We start from the raw sequence: 13421 nt of genomic DNA, 5'->3' as shown, positions 1-13421 counted from the left end.
AATCAACAAATTGCAATTAGGCGTCCATCCTACCCTGATGGTAATTAAATTCAATTAGTAACATGGTGTTGCCCAAATGTCACAATAAGTGGCAGAAATACAAGCCACTCTAAAGTCGAAGCCAACATAATTGGATTTCTGAACCAGTCTTGGTGAAGATGAACTGGGCTGACTATTGGTTTCTGCGGATGGCGACTTATGTTTCTGAAACATGCATTGGAAGACGTCATTAATACCATGGTATTTTAATGCCAAGGGTGATGGGGAGCAGTCTGATTTTCATTGCACAGTGTCTGGTTAGTGTTTTTGTTGCCATGGCGTTGCCCACCCGGAACCTATTAAACATCTAGTAGCCACCACAGAATCCAAAACGACCTCTTCTTTTTTTTTCTAATTCATGAGGATTCTCTCCCTCCTCTTGCTCTTCTATTATCACTCCGAACAGGGGAGTGAAGTCAAGTGATCTATAATTATCTCTGTAAAGGCAGTTTCCAGTCTATCCGTTGGAAATTGTAGGGTGGTCGTGTATAAATAAACAGCGCTACGCAAATAAACACGGCTTGAGTCATACCTTCCTAGTCTCCGCCAATGATAAAAGTCGAATGTCTAATTTATTTACTACAGGAAAGGAACTCATTAATATGATTCATTGAATGGCTTCAAACTTGAGCAGGGCCTTGGCAGTGGGTAGGTAGTGGATATGCATTTATGTTGCGTGGCGGTCTGAGGAGGCCTATGGCTATGTAAAGGCAAGCTCAACTAGGCTCCACCAATCATTAACAGGTTACCTCTGACAACAACACACATTTCATACGGACATATTCAACACGCTCTGATGAACCTGGGGTAAACAGGGGATAGAAGTGAGTGACACTTTTCACGGGGAGTCATTTGCTCGCACCGAGCGACCGAGAGGATTACATTAAAAAGCCCCCAAAAAAATGTAAAAGACCTCAAAACCAACTCAAGACTAAAATTTAAAACTTATGAGGAGCTGCAGTGGCTTTACAGGGATTTGGCATAAGCTGTCCCATTGCACCAAGAGCTATTTTTACAGCAAAATACCCATGAGAGAAAGCAGCAGGAGCAGAACAGAGTCCTAGTGTAGCCATTGTCTCTTCAACTTTGATCATTTCCCCCGTCTCAGATAATGCTGCAGCTTCTCCACCCTCTTTAAAAAAGAATTGACTAAACTAAAATTTCACGCAGATGAAGGTCATGTTTAATTTGAGACCTCAGAACAACAGAGGCACTGTATTGTAGGAGTAGAGATGGGGGGGGGGGTGGGGGGAGCTGGCATTTGCGCAGAACCATTTCCTTTACAATGAAAACAATCTAACCAACTGCAGCACTCTGAGGAATTCACCTCCCCTCCCCCACTATCCTCCTCCTCCACCACCACCACCACCACCTCCTCCTCCACCACCATTACATTTCCATATCAAAGCCCCGAGTTCAGAGCAAGTCTTCTCTTTCAAGAATGGGAGCGAGGCAAAAAGGAGGGAGGGGGAGAGGACAAGACCGAAGCAGCAGGAGTAGACCCAAGATCGAGTTTGCTTTTATCCCTGTTGTTCGGTGTGTGTGTGTGTGTGTGTGTGTGTGTGTGTGTGTGTGTGTGTGTGTGTGTGTGTGTGTGTGTGTGTGTGTGTGTGTGTGTGTGTGTGTGTGTGTGTGTGTGTGTGTTGCTCTCGCCGCCTGCGAGAGTGTGCGTTTGTTAGTGGAAAAGAGACTGCAGAAGCGAAGAGAGAGAAAAAAAAAATGAAAAAAAAAAAAGAAGAAATCTGGGGAGATACTCAAAGACTGCTGATTGGGTCTTCCACGAGCCGCACTGAGAAGTCAATTCACATTCCAGAAGCACATAATGGAGCCTGTAGGAGGGCTGCGAGCGTGGAGGGGGAAATGCCAAAACAGGTACACGGTGCCGTTAGAAGGGCACCGCGTGACAGACAGCCAGCCGAGGATGAGCAAACGCAAGGCTAAACCCCCCCCCCCCCTCACACACACACTTTATGGTGGCCCTGTTTAAAATTGAAATGATTAAACAAGGGTTTCGCGTAGACATTCAATTTCCCCCGTGCTTTATCCTTTTCACCAACCCTACTGTAAATACACACGTGATGTGTAAATGCACACACACATGCACGCACGCACGGCCTTTCCCATTTTGCCGAGAGGCTAAATGTGAAAATCAAAGTGAATGGCATTAGGGTAAATAAGACCACTGGTTGCCTGGGAAACAGGGTACTCTGCCCCACTCACTCAGGCCTACCCTTTACTTCCCTCCAATCACAGGAGAGCAATAATACATTATTGAGCGAGGGCCACAACAGACAGCAGTGCAGCATTTTCAAATTGTATTTGAACTAGTGAGATTCTCTGTGAAAGGAGGATAAATAAAGGAATGGGGGAGAGGAGCGGAGGGGTGGGAGGGGGGCTCTCAGAAAGAGAGATGGAGGGATTGAGAGAGAACTCAAAAGCCCACATCATTCACACGGCCATAGCCATCAGTCTGCCAGACTCTGCTGGCCCTCTTGTTTGAACCATACTGGGGATCTGTCAGCTAGCTGAGCGGAATAGCTAACAAGATGGAAATATGCAGCTAGTTCTCACTTCTGAGGGGCTGGGCTAGCGAGTTAACAACATAAACTGTGTTTTATATCGGACCTGTCAACAGCCTGGGAGAACACGGACTGTGACCACGATAGTTTGTTTTGGGGGACCAATTTGGTTTGCGGTAAAGAAGAAAAGGCAGAAAAAGTGATGTAGTGGCATAAAAAAAAAACACTGTCCGGTCTATGATGTGGTTACTTTGGTTTCAATATAGTTTAAGTCTGAATATGAAAAGGATTCCAAAAGAATGAGTAAAAAGGGAAAAGGGAACACACATCCAAGTCCATAACGTTAATCTACATTTTGGACAAAGTAGTAGCATTGCAGTAATTGCAATCCGTTTTCTTTACAAGATATATATAATCTATTTTGCATAATACCCCAACAAGGAACACTTTTAGGAGATTGACTCGATACTCTCGAACCCAGCGGCCGAAATAAATAAATAAATCAGTGCTCTGCTCTATAGGATCAATATAAAATCAATACAAGTCCTCCGCAGGGTCCGTCCAAGATCCGCCCCGTACCAGGGATACAATTACCGGCAGCAAAGGAACCACTGATACACCACTTCTGAGAGCGAACAGACGCATAGAGGGGGAGAGAGAGAGAGAGGGAGAGACAGAGAGAGGGAGAGAGACTATGAGGGGTGGTGAAGTGCAGAAAAGAGCAGAGACTCACCAGTCTTTTCTTTGATCTCGCACAGAACACTGAAGAGCGCCGGCTTCATCCTGTGACAGTTCAGGGCATGCTTCCTGCAGGGGAAGAAAGGAGAGTGGTTAGAAGTGAAGCAGCGAGAGTGGTGGATTAGGATAAACAGACCTTTGTGTTCACTTATTCCACGTTCTCCTCCCTGTTTAAAGCAGGTGGTAGAAAGCAGGGAAATTAATGAAAACCTAGAGGAGGTCTGTGCCCAAGTGTGAAGTAGTTTATACAGCGTTGTACAAGAGAGGTTTGGAGCCATGCCCTTTTACGACACTTGTTTGTGAATGACGAGATGACCTTGCCGATGTGAAAGTACCTTTCGGAAGTTTTTTTTTTTTTGGAACTGGAAAAGCAGGATGTTGACCTTTGTATGCTTTCCACGGTACGTTGAAGAATTATTGGGCATCTCGCAAGGTCACAGGATTTGTGCACCTAGTGTTTTGGTCCAATACATGGCATCCCAATTTTGAACCTCTTGAGGTTGGCCTGATACAAAGAGATCCATTTGGGAGTGATCTAACGAAGATCACTTGGGAGGGTCTACATGTTTTCAAATACGCTCAGGTATGGGCACCTGTGTAGTTGTAGTTGTAGTAGTAGTAGTAGTAGTAGTAGTAGTAGTAGTCTCAAAATAGAAAAGGTCAAGCATATTTTTTTATACCCTACCAATTAGGGGCCGAAAGTCAAACCTAATACATCAAAGAAACACAAACACATGCACAACTGTTTGTGCCACAAAAATAGCTGATCTTTCCAGCATGAAAAGAGTTATACTTGACTACAGCAGCAGAAAAGCCCAGGAGTGACCTTAACTGACATGTAACTGCTGACTGTAAATAGTCACTAGTGTTGTGACGGTACATGGCAAGAACAATCACATCACTGAGAAAGCAAGCATGTTCTGCAAATAAAATAAAAGCCAAAGTAAGAGACCGTGACAGTTGACACACTTTTCTGATCGCTGGTCTGTAAACACAAATGCATTCGAAGGTGGAGACCACCACAAAGACCCCACCCTCCGCAAAAAAAGGCAAATCAACAAAAAAACAACAGGGACGTGCAACATAGACTTCGCTTTGAGATGATGTGAGAACGAGCGGCACACAAAAACAAGGAATCATGTCGAACGATGATGAGCACAAACCCGATGAAACACGCACGCACACAAAAGGAATTGGTACGGTTCGTTCCGAAAAAAAAACACACCGGCAACAGACACACCAACCACGGATGATTATGACACAGCTACACCTGACCGCAACACCAACTCCAGTTTTGTGTCAGTTGTCTCCCCGACTGTGTGCTGCGATGACAAGCGTGCTGAATATCAGTGTGTTTATTATTACTCCTTGCGTGGTGACAGCGCCTTGATAAGACTTGAGGACCTACAGCGTGGGTGGGTGTCTGTGTGTGTGAGCCTGCGTTCTCCTACCAGACGCTCACTGTTTCGACACTGGGTTTGAGTTGTGGCGGGTTGGTGCTGGTGGTGGTGTTGGGGGGGCGGGGGGGGGGGGGGGGGTGGTGGTGGTGGTGGGTGAGAGGGTCGCCTTCATCATGGAGTGGGGTATGAGCAGGAGGAGGGAGGTGGAGGAGGAGGAGGAGGGGGTGGAGCTCATGCGGTCCTTTACTGACCTGTGCTGGAAGTTGAGTGGCAGGCCACCCCCTGCCGTGCCCCCCCCAGCTCCCCCTCCCTCCGTGGGGTCGTCTGATCCACCCCAGTGCGCCGGAGACTCCTCTTGCCAGCATCTGAACATATGGTGACAGGGTGAGAGGATGAGGGTGGGCTGCCAGCGTGCAGGTGCAACACTCTGCTGCATCGCCGAGGGTCCCGGACCACTCCCCCCGCATCCCCCACACACTGCCACCCCTCCGCAATAAGGGCACCGCACGTGCACCCATCGCGGGCCCAGTGGCCTACCTACGAAGCGGCTGACCGATCGCACCACGCCTGGCCTGCTGGATTGTTGTTCGCCTCGTGGCATCCTAGCAGTATTGAGGCGAATTTGCCTCGGATGATCTTTTGGTGTGCGTGTGAGTTTGCACACTGCTGAAGTTTGGTTTTGCCTTTCTGATGGGATGTGTGAGCTTCGCTTGGGATGGCGAAGGGGGAATAGAGCATCAAGCATGTGTTGGTTGATCTAGCAACAAGTGAAGAGGTTGAATCTCACCTCCCATACCATATGTGCATCAAAAAGATATACATACCAGTGCTGTATTATCGCTTTCTCTTTCGTTAAGTGCAGTTATGCACTTAATTAAATACATTAAGTCAGTGATGGACCACTCAATGCATGAAAAGGCTATCATACGTTATGAACAATACATATTCATGCATTTACTGCAAGGGAGGTTTTCATTTCAGCTCCAGTCATGACTCTTGCATGAATGTTTCATAAAGTGGTATTGTATTTTATATCTGTTCAGTTTTTTGGTTGGCCCTTTTTCAGATATAACAGTTTAAGTATGTATTTTAGTGCAGCAGGTTTCAAATCTATACAGAGGCAAATCTGCACAGGGAAAGCTATACACTGGACGCATTGCTATATTTATACTTTAGACCAGGAATGTCTCGCCATGGAGAAGGTGCAACATCATGTTTATGCTCACCATAGATTATTCAATTGAGGATGCGGATCATACTCTACACAACAATAACAATATATTTTGAATGGATACATTAAAACAAACTAGCTGCAAAATAAATTCAAACGTTTTTTGTTTTTTTTGCAATAATAAAAAACGGAAGCTATTTAGACTACAAGCGTTTTCGGAAAATCAAATAGCAGTTATAAGATGCCAGTATAGCATCATCCCTCCCCCTACCATCTCATTAATAGAAACTCGATTTGCGGACAGCTGCACTCGCGTACACATTATAGGAGAATTGATTGCACCCAGCACACAATGAAAAGGATGAACACCGGGGAGGGAGGGAGTGAAAGAGGAGTGAATTAATTAAGAGAACCAGGTGGTCAAATGTTGGGTGGAAAATCACCAGCTAATGACACATCACACTGTGGCCACAGGCTTGCAGTGGACGCTATCCATTGTTTAAAAAAATCCAACGCTTCAACTCAAGATGACCTTATGCTCTTTCGAGACACATGGCGAATGAATCCGGGTTATTCGTATATTGTCATGCATTGTCGTGACATGTACCTACAGAAAATAACAAGTCCAGTGTCCTGTGAATAAGAATTACTGTCATCATTGTGGTGTGGGGCTGACAACATTTACATCGAGCAAATAACCCCTACCTTATATCACCGGCCAATTTGCATTTCAATGACTACATTATCGACATTTACTCATTAGAGCACCCAGCCATTAAAGATAGCCAACCGATCATCTCCCAATTACCATGATTGCAGGACATTTTACACAGGTAAGTCTAACGAAAATGAAGCATAAGAAATAAATAAAACCACATTTCATTTGTTCATCGTGGGGGTCATCGAGTTAACTGACAAAGCAAAACATTGGCATATTAAGCTGTGATTAACGTCAAGTATTAGTCATTTTCAAGAGGTTAGTACTTTCGGGCAAAAACAAGTTGTGTTAAACAATCTTTAAAAGCACATTATGTTCATTATGGGGCATAGACAATAATTCGATCCTGGCATTGGAAAATGTTATTATTTTCTATTACAACTTAGTTATTACTACTTAATTTGAATCAAGAGGCCATTTTTGCGAATTATATAATATAAAATCCCAATGTTTGTCGTTGTAGTGAGGAGACACTTTTTTGGGAGGTGTGAAAATAAAAGTACCGTCGTCAAAATAAAATGCATTCAAATGTGCAAAACTATAGCAAAGCCTTGCGGGCTGACAAAGAAGAAGAAAAAAGCTCACTTTGGCATATTATTAGATTGCATCGTAAGAACAAACACAGATTTAAACTGTTGACCAAAAGCAATAGCACACGCCACATTTGAAGAAAAGACATATCCATACTTGCTTTATACTTCAGAAAGGACACCCTCTGTATCAAAACACAGGCATTAACGTTACATCTACCGCTTGCATGTCTTTACCTGGCCTGCGCCTCGTCCAGGCTCTCGTCGGTGATGGCCATTATTTGCTGAAGAATATCCCCAATGTCTTGTTGAGGCTGACCGAGTGACTTTCGAACCCCGTCTGGGTCGCCCACGTCGGCCTGCGATAGTCCACCGAGTCCGGCCAGACCCGACATCATCCTCGTTTGATCATCCATACTTTCAAAAGAAAACTCGCAGTTTTCCTCAGTCGAATAATGCGCACAAATAGCTAGCCAGTCCGCTAGCCAGCAAAGTATTTTCTACCACAAACCATACAAGACTCGCTTATGTACTCGATAGTAACGATTGTGTGGTAGACTTACTATCCGCTGTTCCGACCCGATAGTAAAAATGATATGCGCTACATTCGTATTTATTTTTACTTATTCTCAAGTAAATACAAGCCACCGAGCTAGCGCTAGCTTACTAGCAGGGTGAAAAAAAAGGAGCTAGTGGCTGGAGCCCCGAACAGTGAAAAGGCAGCAGTGACGAGCTAGCCACACATGCACTGAATGTGTGAGCTGGCAGAGAGCGTCGTGCACATTTTTAAATAAAGCTAAATAGAATCTGCACGCACATGTGCATTAAAATCAATACACGACTAAAGCGATGCAGAGCAGAAAAGCCTCTAAATACAATGCCAGCTCGCTGAATGCCTCGCTGCTCGCTGCCTGTGGTTGCCTTTTCAAAACAGACCATGGTTTGCCATTGTTTTCACGAGGGAAGCGCAACTGTCCAAGTGTGTGTGTGTGTGTGTGTGTGTGTGCGCTCCCTCCTGCTTTGCGCGAGTGATGTGCTCTGGTCAGTGAACACCAGAGAGCGTGAGCGTGCTAATCAGTGTACTGTGAACATATAGCTGTTTTATTATCCTGCAGCCTGGTTATGAACGCTATAGGGGTGGTGGTGTATATTGAATGCATTCTCCTTGTGCACCGCATCGAATTGATCCTCATTTTTAAATGCCTTGCGTGTACGTATTTTTGGATAATGGCGGGTTTGCGAGTGACATGTTTTACCGCTACGTCATCAGCATAGTAATTAGTAAAGAGAACATTTGGAAGGAGCCGATTCATATTGGACGTAATCCACATAGGCCTGCATCCATTGAAATGGTGCCAAAATATAATGGAAAATATTTAGATTTCAGCTTGTCATAGTTGTAGCACGTCTGATAATAAATAATGAAAAAATAAAAAATGCACAAATGCATAATGTGCTTTATTTAAACCATTTGTAGCTTTATTTCACGATGCCTAAGGAGTTCATTAAATAACCACGGGATATATATATATATATATATATATATACATATATATATATATATATATATATAACCTATTGCTCAGTAGTGCCCCTAAAATAGGTTTACAAGAAAATCCAGCGTTGGTTCCTATAATGAAAGCATTTTTTTAATAACCAATGCATTACTGTGGCAGTTTAAAAAGTCAAACGAGCATGGATTTAACAGAACTCTTCGGCCCCGATACATTAACCTCGAAATTTGTCTTTCAGCATGAACATGTTGACAGCAGACTGAAAACTAGTTTCTTCACTATTTATTTATTTTTGCAAACGTTGACGCTTCTGCTGTTGTTTATCACTCAGATCAGAGGGCTTCCCAAGACGAATGGATAGCTGAATAGACATGGAGGAAAATCTGTAGCCTGCCTCACTCTACTAAAAAAAATGATGTGTTTGCATGGGGCAGTGTGACCAAACAAGCAGTGGTTTATGCTGACTCCTCAGACATCCATCTACTACAATCTGTGGCTAATCAATCTAAAGTTAAGAGAAATCCTGGACCAGAGAATACAGTATGAGGAGAAAAAAAAGAGCATCCACTCTTTGCATGTTTGGCGTATATTCTGGTATCCAGAAACCACACAATACAGTGAAATAAACTAGAAAATACTTAATGTGTTAACACCCTGATATGTACGAAATTCTCCTCAAATAGCACTATTAGCATAATCTATAAATATATAATGAACTCAATGAGCAAGGACACAAATGTAGCCCTAGAAAAAAAAAGAGCTACTTAATATAATCTCTCAAAGGGCAAACAATGGCATTTCAGCATTAGTAATTATAATATATGCTATAGTAAACATAGTTTTTTGACCGCTCTGGAGCCTCTACACATTGATACATCATGTTGACTTGTGTTGCACAACATCATTTCCTTTGAAAGCTCAAGATGCTCTCAGTTTCCCAAGACCCAGTGCTCATTTTCATCTAAATGACTTCATTATTTCCCCCTGCTGTGCCCCAGCGTCCTCGCTACCGAACACTAATGGTCACGATGCCACTTCTCCCTCTTTGCTCATCTCTGGGGTCGTCTCCAAGGGACTGACACAAACACAATCACAAGGAAAACCCTGCCCCGCACACACATTAGGTCGAAGACACGGCCACACACACACAAAAAGCCATTTGCTCTTAGGTGTAATTATCGAAGACATAATGAAAAGTAGTGACCATGATGACCAAAAGGCTCCCAAGGAATTACACAACAGCTGAAAAGAGCAGGACTGCTGTGACTGACAGGCACAATGTCAAAGCTTCGTTCTGCCTGGGTGATCCCGCCAAATGCCAGAGATGGGAGTGAGTCACGTGGAGGGGGAGGGGCCTCGGCAACGGTCAGGGGACACATGGGTTGGAATAAATGCAGCACCAGCAAGATAATTATATATCGACGGCCACCATAGACATGTTTATTATGTTCAATGGAAATGAAAGTGATGGGTTTTGACCTGACACTTTGCTGTTAAAAGGTTCTGAAATAATAAAGGAGTAATACAAGGTATATTGTGAAAATGGATCAATCCATTAGAATGTATTTCTGAAAGGTAAAACGTATGACATATATACACAAATCCCAGATGAAAAATGTAAGACTTCATTTGAAAAATACAGAGCTGTACAAGAGCATGGTAATGCAAGTTGACTTATATTACCACACATATAACATCCCAACATATGTGCATTTAGCAAACATTAAATCATTTAAGGTATTTTTAACTAAATCATGATACCATTACATTATTTAGACATTTTTTTAAAAGTTGACCCTAGAGATGCAAAACTTGACAGTCCTACCAAACCCTATCTTGGCATTGTTTTGAAAAGGGTAGCATTGCCACCTGGTGGTTCGGATTAAAAATGCCATAAAGCAAAGGTCACAGAATCATACAGGGTATATACATATTAATTAAGTGACAAAAACCACAGCACAACTGTGGGGAATAAACCTCAGGGAGCGTGTAGGAAGACGGCCTGGTCCAGTTGCCTTTTAACCAAGGGGACCTAAGATGAGGAGAAAGGCACTGCCACAAGATCTCTGATCAAGTCAGGTGAAAGGTCCAGAAGCCCTTCTTCGGCCGCTGAAAGAGGAAACCATTTGTAAAGCATTGTGCCAAAGAAAAATGGAACACAGATCAAAATATTGGCATAAATAACCAATAACACAGAAATCTGAATACCTAAGCTCCTACTGGTAACCTTCACCACCAACTGCGAGTGCTTCTCAATGGAGAGAAGCCCTCTCACCATTTGACACTGGGCTTTCATCTGTCAAGAAGAAAGGAAAAGATCAATTCAGTTCCACAAATACGTGGACTAAAACATATGGTAATTAATCCTTATTGGGAGGTGAATAAACCTCCTGTGTGTATTATTCACACTTACCAACGTTGTTCCGGAAAACAAATTAGAGAACTGCCTGCCTGAGAGTCTCAAATTGTATCCACATTGTTATCGGCACGACATCTGATCTGAAATGAATACAACATACCACCAAATATATCGTGTGCAGTGCAGGCTGCTGTCTAGACAGCACTGAGTGGTAGTCTGGTTTCCGCTGGATGAGCTGCCACTGAGAGGACTGGGACAGTGATGCGGTGTCTAGGGTTACACTGCTCTGCTGGCCCTGCTCCACCTTGCTGTGGCGGCGTAGACAAAAGAGTACACAGGTTGGAACAGGGTGTAACGTTACACACCGACACGTCATTGACACAGTGGGTTCGCTTGGTAAGAGGCTTCAGAAAAAGACAGTGTAGTGAAATGGTTTTTAAATCGGACATTTCTTCAGTATCTCTACTAATGTTGGATTAAAGTGTAGTTTAACGTCCTAAATCATGATAATTGGCACAGATGAGGTATTTCAGCACTGGGAGTACAGGCATATATATTAACATTCAAACCTTGCCAAGGCCTCCGCTTTAATCCGGTGTTTGGACAGCAGAGCTGTCCAAGAATTGATCTCCGCCTGTAACCTAGAGCACGGCGATGGTGGATAAACAAGTTCAAATATCCTCACGGAAAAAATACTAACATTAGCGTTAACATAAAAAAAACAGCAACCGAGGTGTATCCTTAAGGAAGAAAAGCCTGCCTGTGGATATCACTGCGCTTTTGTTCCAGGGCTGGCTGCATGGCAGGATTACTAGGAGTGAAGACCAGAAATAAACAAGTCATCAGTTAACAACCAATGACAGAAACATCTGTACAGGAAACACGCTGGCTGCAGAATGTTTATATAAACATTAAAAAGGAATTACTTTTCTTTACTCGATGAAAGCTGCTGAGCTGGCCTTGGACTGCGCAGCTCTTGGGCCAAACTGCACCATTGTGGTTGCATGTCCTCGGCTAAATATCAAGAAAATGAACATTATACAGTATATATCACAAAGTATACTCCAAGTTGGTGTAGATTTACCAAGAATTGTTATCCATGACCTACAAAATATATGCAGGTACGGTACTACTAACCTTGTTTCTTAAACGTCTCCAGTGAGGCATTTGGCGTGGACTGCAACAACGTTTGGGTTCTTTCTAGTGCGCGCTAAAGACAGGCATGCAAAAGGATTTTGAATGTCATTTTAAAATCAAACACAATACAAGTGTAGAGATGGACACACACAGCTGTTTGGCTGAAAGCAAATCTAACCTTCATCGAGGCTTCCATCAGTTTCTCCAGCCGCTCCTGTTGTGATAATGATGGACTGATGGTCCTGCACAGTGCTACAGACAAAAAGAACCAAGGAAGGAAGGCATTAGGACACCAGCCAGAATATCTCACAATGTAGCTATAAGTAAGCAGGAAGGATAGGACCTACTCTGAGATGGGTTGGTAAGGGCAGGGAGTGAACGCCGCCCTATAGTGGACCTTTTCCAGGATTTCCTTCGGGAAGAGGGGCTTAGCGAGGGAGCCTCAATTGGAACAGATCCCCTCATGGACTCTTCAGCCATGCCGTTTTCCGTGATAGTGGCTTCTTCAGTTGTGTCTGGAATTGCTGCGCTAGATGGAGTTGGAGAATGTGTGCGCCGGGACTTGTGTGGGAGCCCTGGGATGGGCGATAAGGGCGGGGCCCTTTTAACCATTTTGTCGATTATCATTGCCTTGGAGTTAAAGAAAAAATGGAGTTAAGTAACGAGCCTTCTGAAATAGTTAGTGGTTCTAAAGCATTGAATCGGATCATCGCCAGTGTTGTAAAATGTTTTACCGTACCTCGTTCCCACCAGGAACGGTCGCACCGCCGCAACTGCTATGGGGTTGAAAGGAGTGGTGAATATAAGTTACTTCACAGGTTTACATCAATAATAACATGCTTAAACGATGTTTACATTTTTTAAATGGTGTTTTTGTTTGCCGACATTGAAAATCCAATGTTGCAATCCAGCTGTAATGTATCTTATCTTGTTCTTATCAATCCCCTCAACGTAGTTTACTGGCTTCAACTGTAACACTGTCAGTAACGTAAATACATCCGAAAACGATTTGCCCAAATAAATATGCATGCATGTATAGCCTACTGGTTACAAATTAGTCGGTAGTTTAGTTGTTTTACAAACCTGTCTTGTTTTGTTTCCATTTCAACATCCGCCATTTTTTGAAGTAGAATTGTGTCGCGCGCTCAAAGCAAATCTGCACACATCCCCATCACTGCGCAATGCATACTGGGAAACGTAGTCTCCCCGCAAAACACTAGCCTTTGAAAAAGGCTAACGTATTCACGGGAAACATAACATTAGTGCTTGTGTTACCGGCGCCAGATCTAGGGGAAT

At 43.5% G+C, this 13421-nt stretch overlaps 2 protein-coding genes across 4 annotated transcripts in view; both read right to left on the bottom strand.

The window, feature by feature from the left end:
* pbx4 (pre-B-cell leukemia transcription factor 4) overlaps nt 1–8150 on the bottom strand; it is a 24566-nt gene extending 16416 nt beyond the window's left edge. For both annotated transcript variants that reach the window (XM_056577643.1, XM_056577651.1), the window contains exons 1-2: nt 7353–8150; nt 3292–3365 (exon numbers count right to left, since the gene is read on the bottom strand). In XM_056577643.1, coding sequence (XP_056433618.1) covers nt 3292–3365; nt 7353–7531 — 253 coding nt within the window. In that variant the 5' untranslated portion in view covers nt 7532–8150. The remainder of the gene's footprint in view (nt 1–3291; nt 3366–7352) is intronic.
* Nucleotides 8151–8769: 619 nt separating this feature from the next.
* LOC130371763 (uncharacterized) lies at nt 8770–13349 on the bottom strand. 2 transcript variants are annotated; one of them, XM_056577636.1, is made up of 11 exons: nt 13209–13349; nt 12865–12898; nt 12473–12755; nt 12304–12377; nt 12126–12198; nt 11915–12002; nt 11749–11799; nt 11558–11629; nt 11149–11296; nt 10838–10925; nt 8770–10738 (listed from the first exon to the last, which is right to left on the bottom strand). In XM_056577636.1, exons 1-11 carry the CDS (start codon nt 13241–13243, stop codon nt 10662–10664), a joined length of 1023 nt encoding a protein of 340 aa, XP_056433611.1. In that variant the 5' UTR covers nt 13244–13349; the 3' UTR covers nt 8770–10661. The 2 variants fall into 2 exon arrangements, with proteins under 2 accessions (XP_056433611.1, XP_056433603.1); XM_056577628.1 differs by having other exon boundaries at nt 8771–10738; nt 12865–12901; nt 13209–13345.
* Between the last annotated feature and the right edge of the window lie 72 nt (nt 13350–13421).

The sequence above is a fragment of the Gadus chalcogrammus genome, chromosome 2 (genome assembly GCF_026213295.1).
Source record: "Gadus chalcogrammus isolate NIFS_2021 chromosome 2, NIFS_Gcha_1.0, whole genome shotgun sequence".
NCBI lineage: Eukaryota > Metazoa > Chordata > Actinopteri > Gadiformes > Gadidae > Gadus > Gadus chalcogrammus.
The sequence above is the reverse complement of the archived record's forward strand: the minus strand, read 5'-3'. Positions and strand labels throughout refer to the sequence as shown.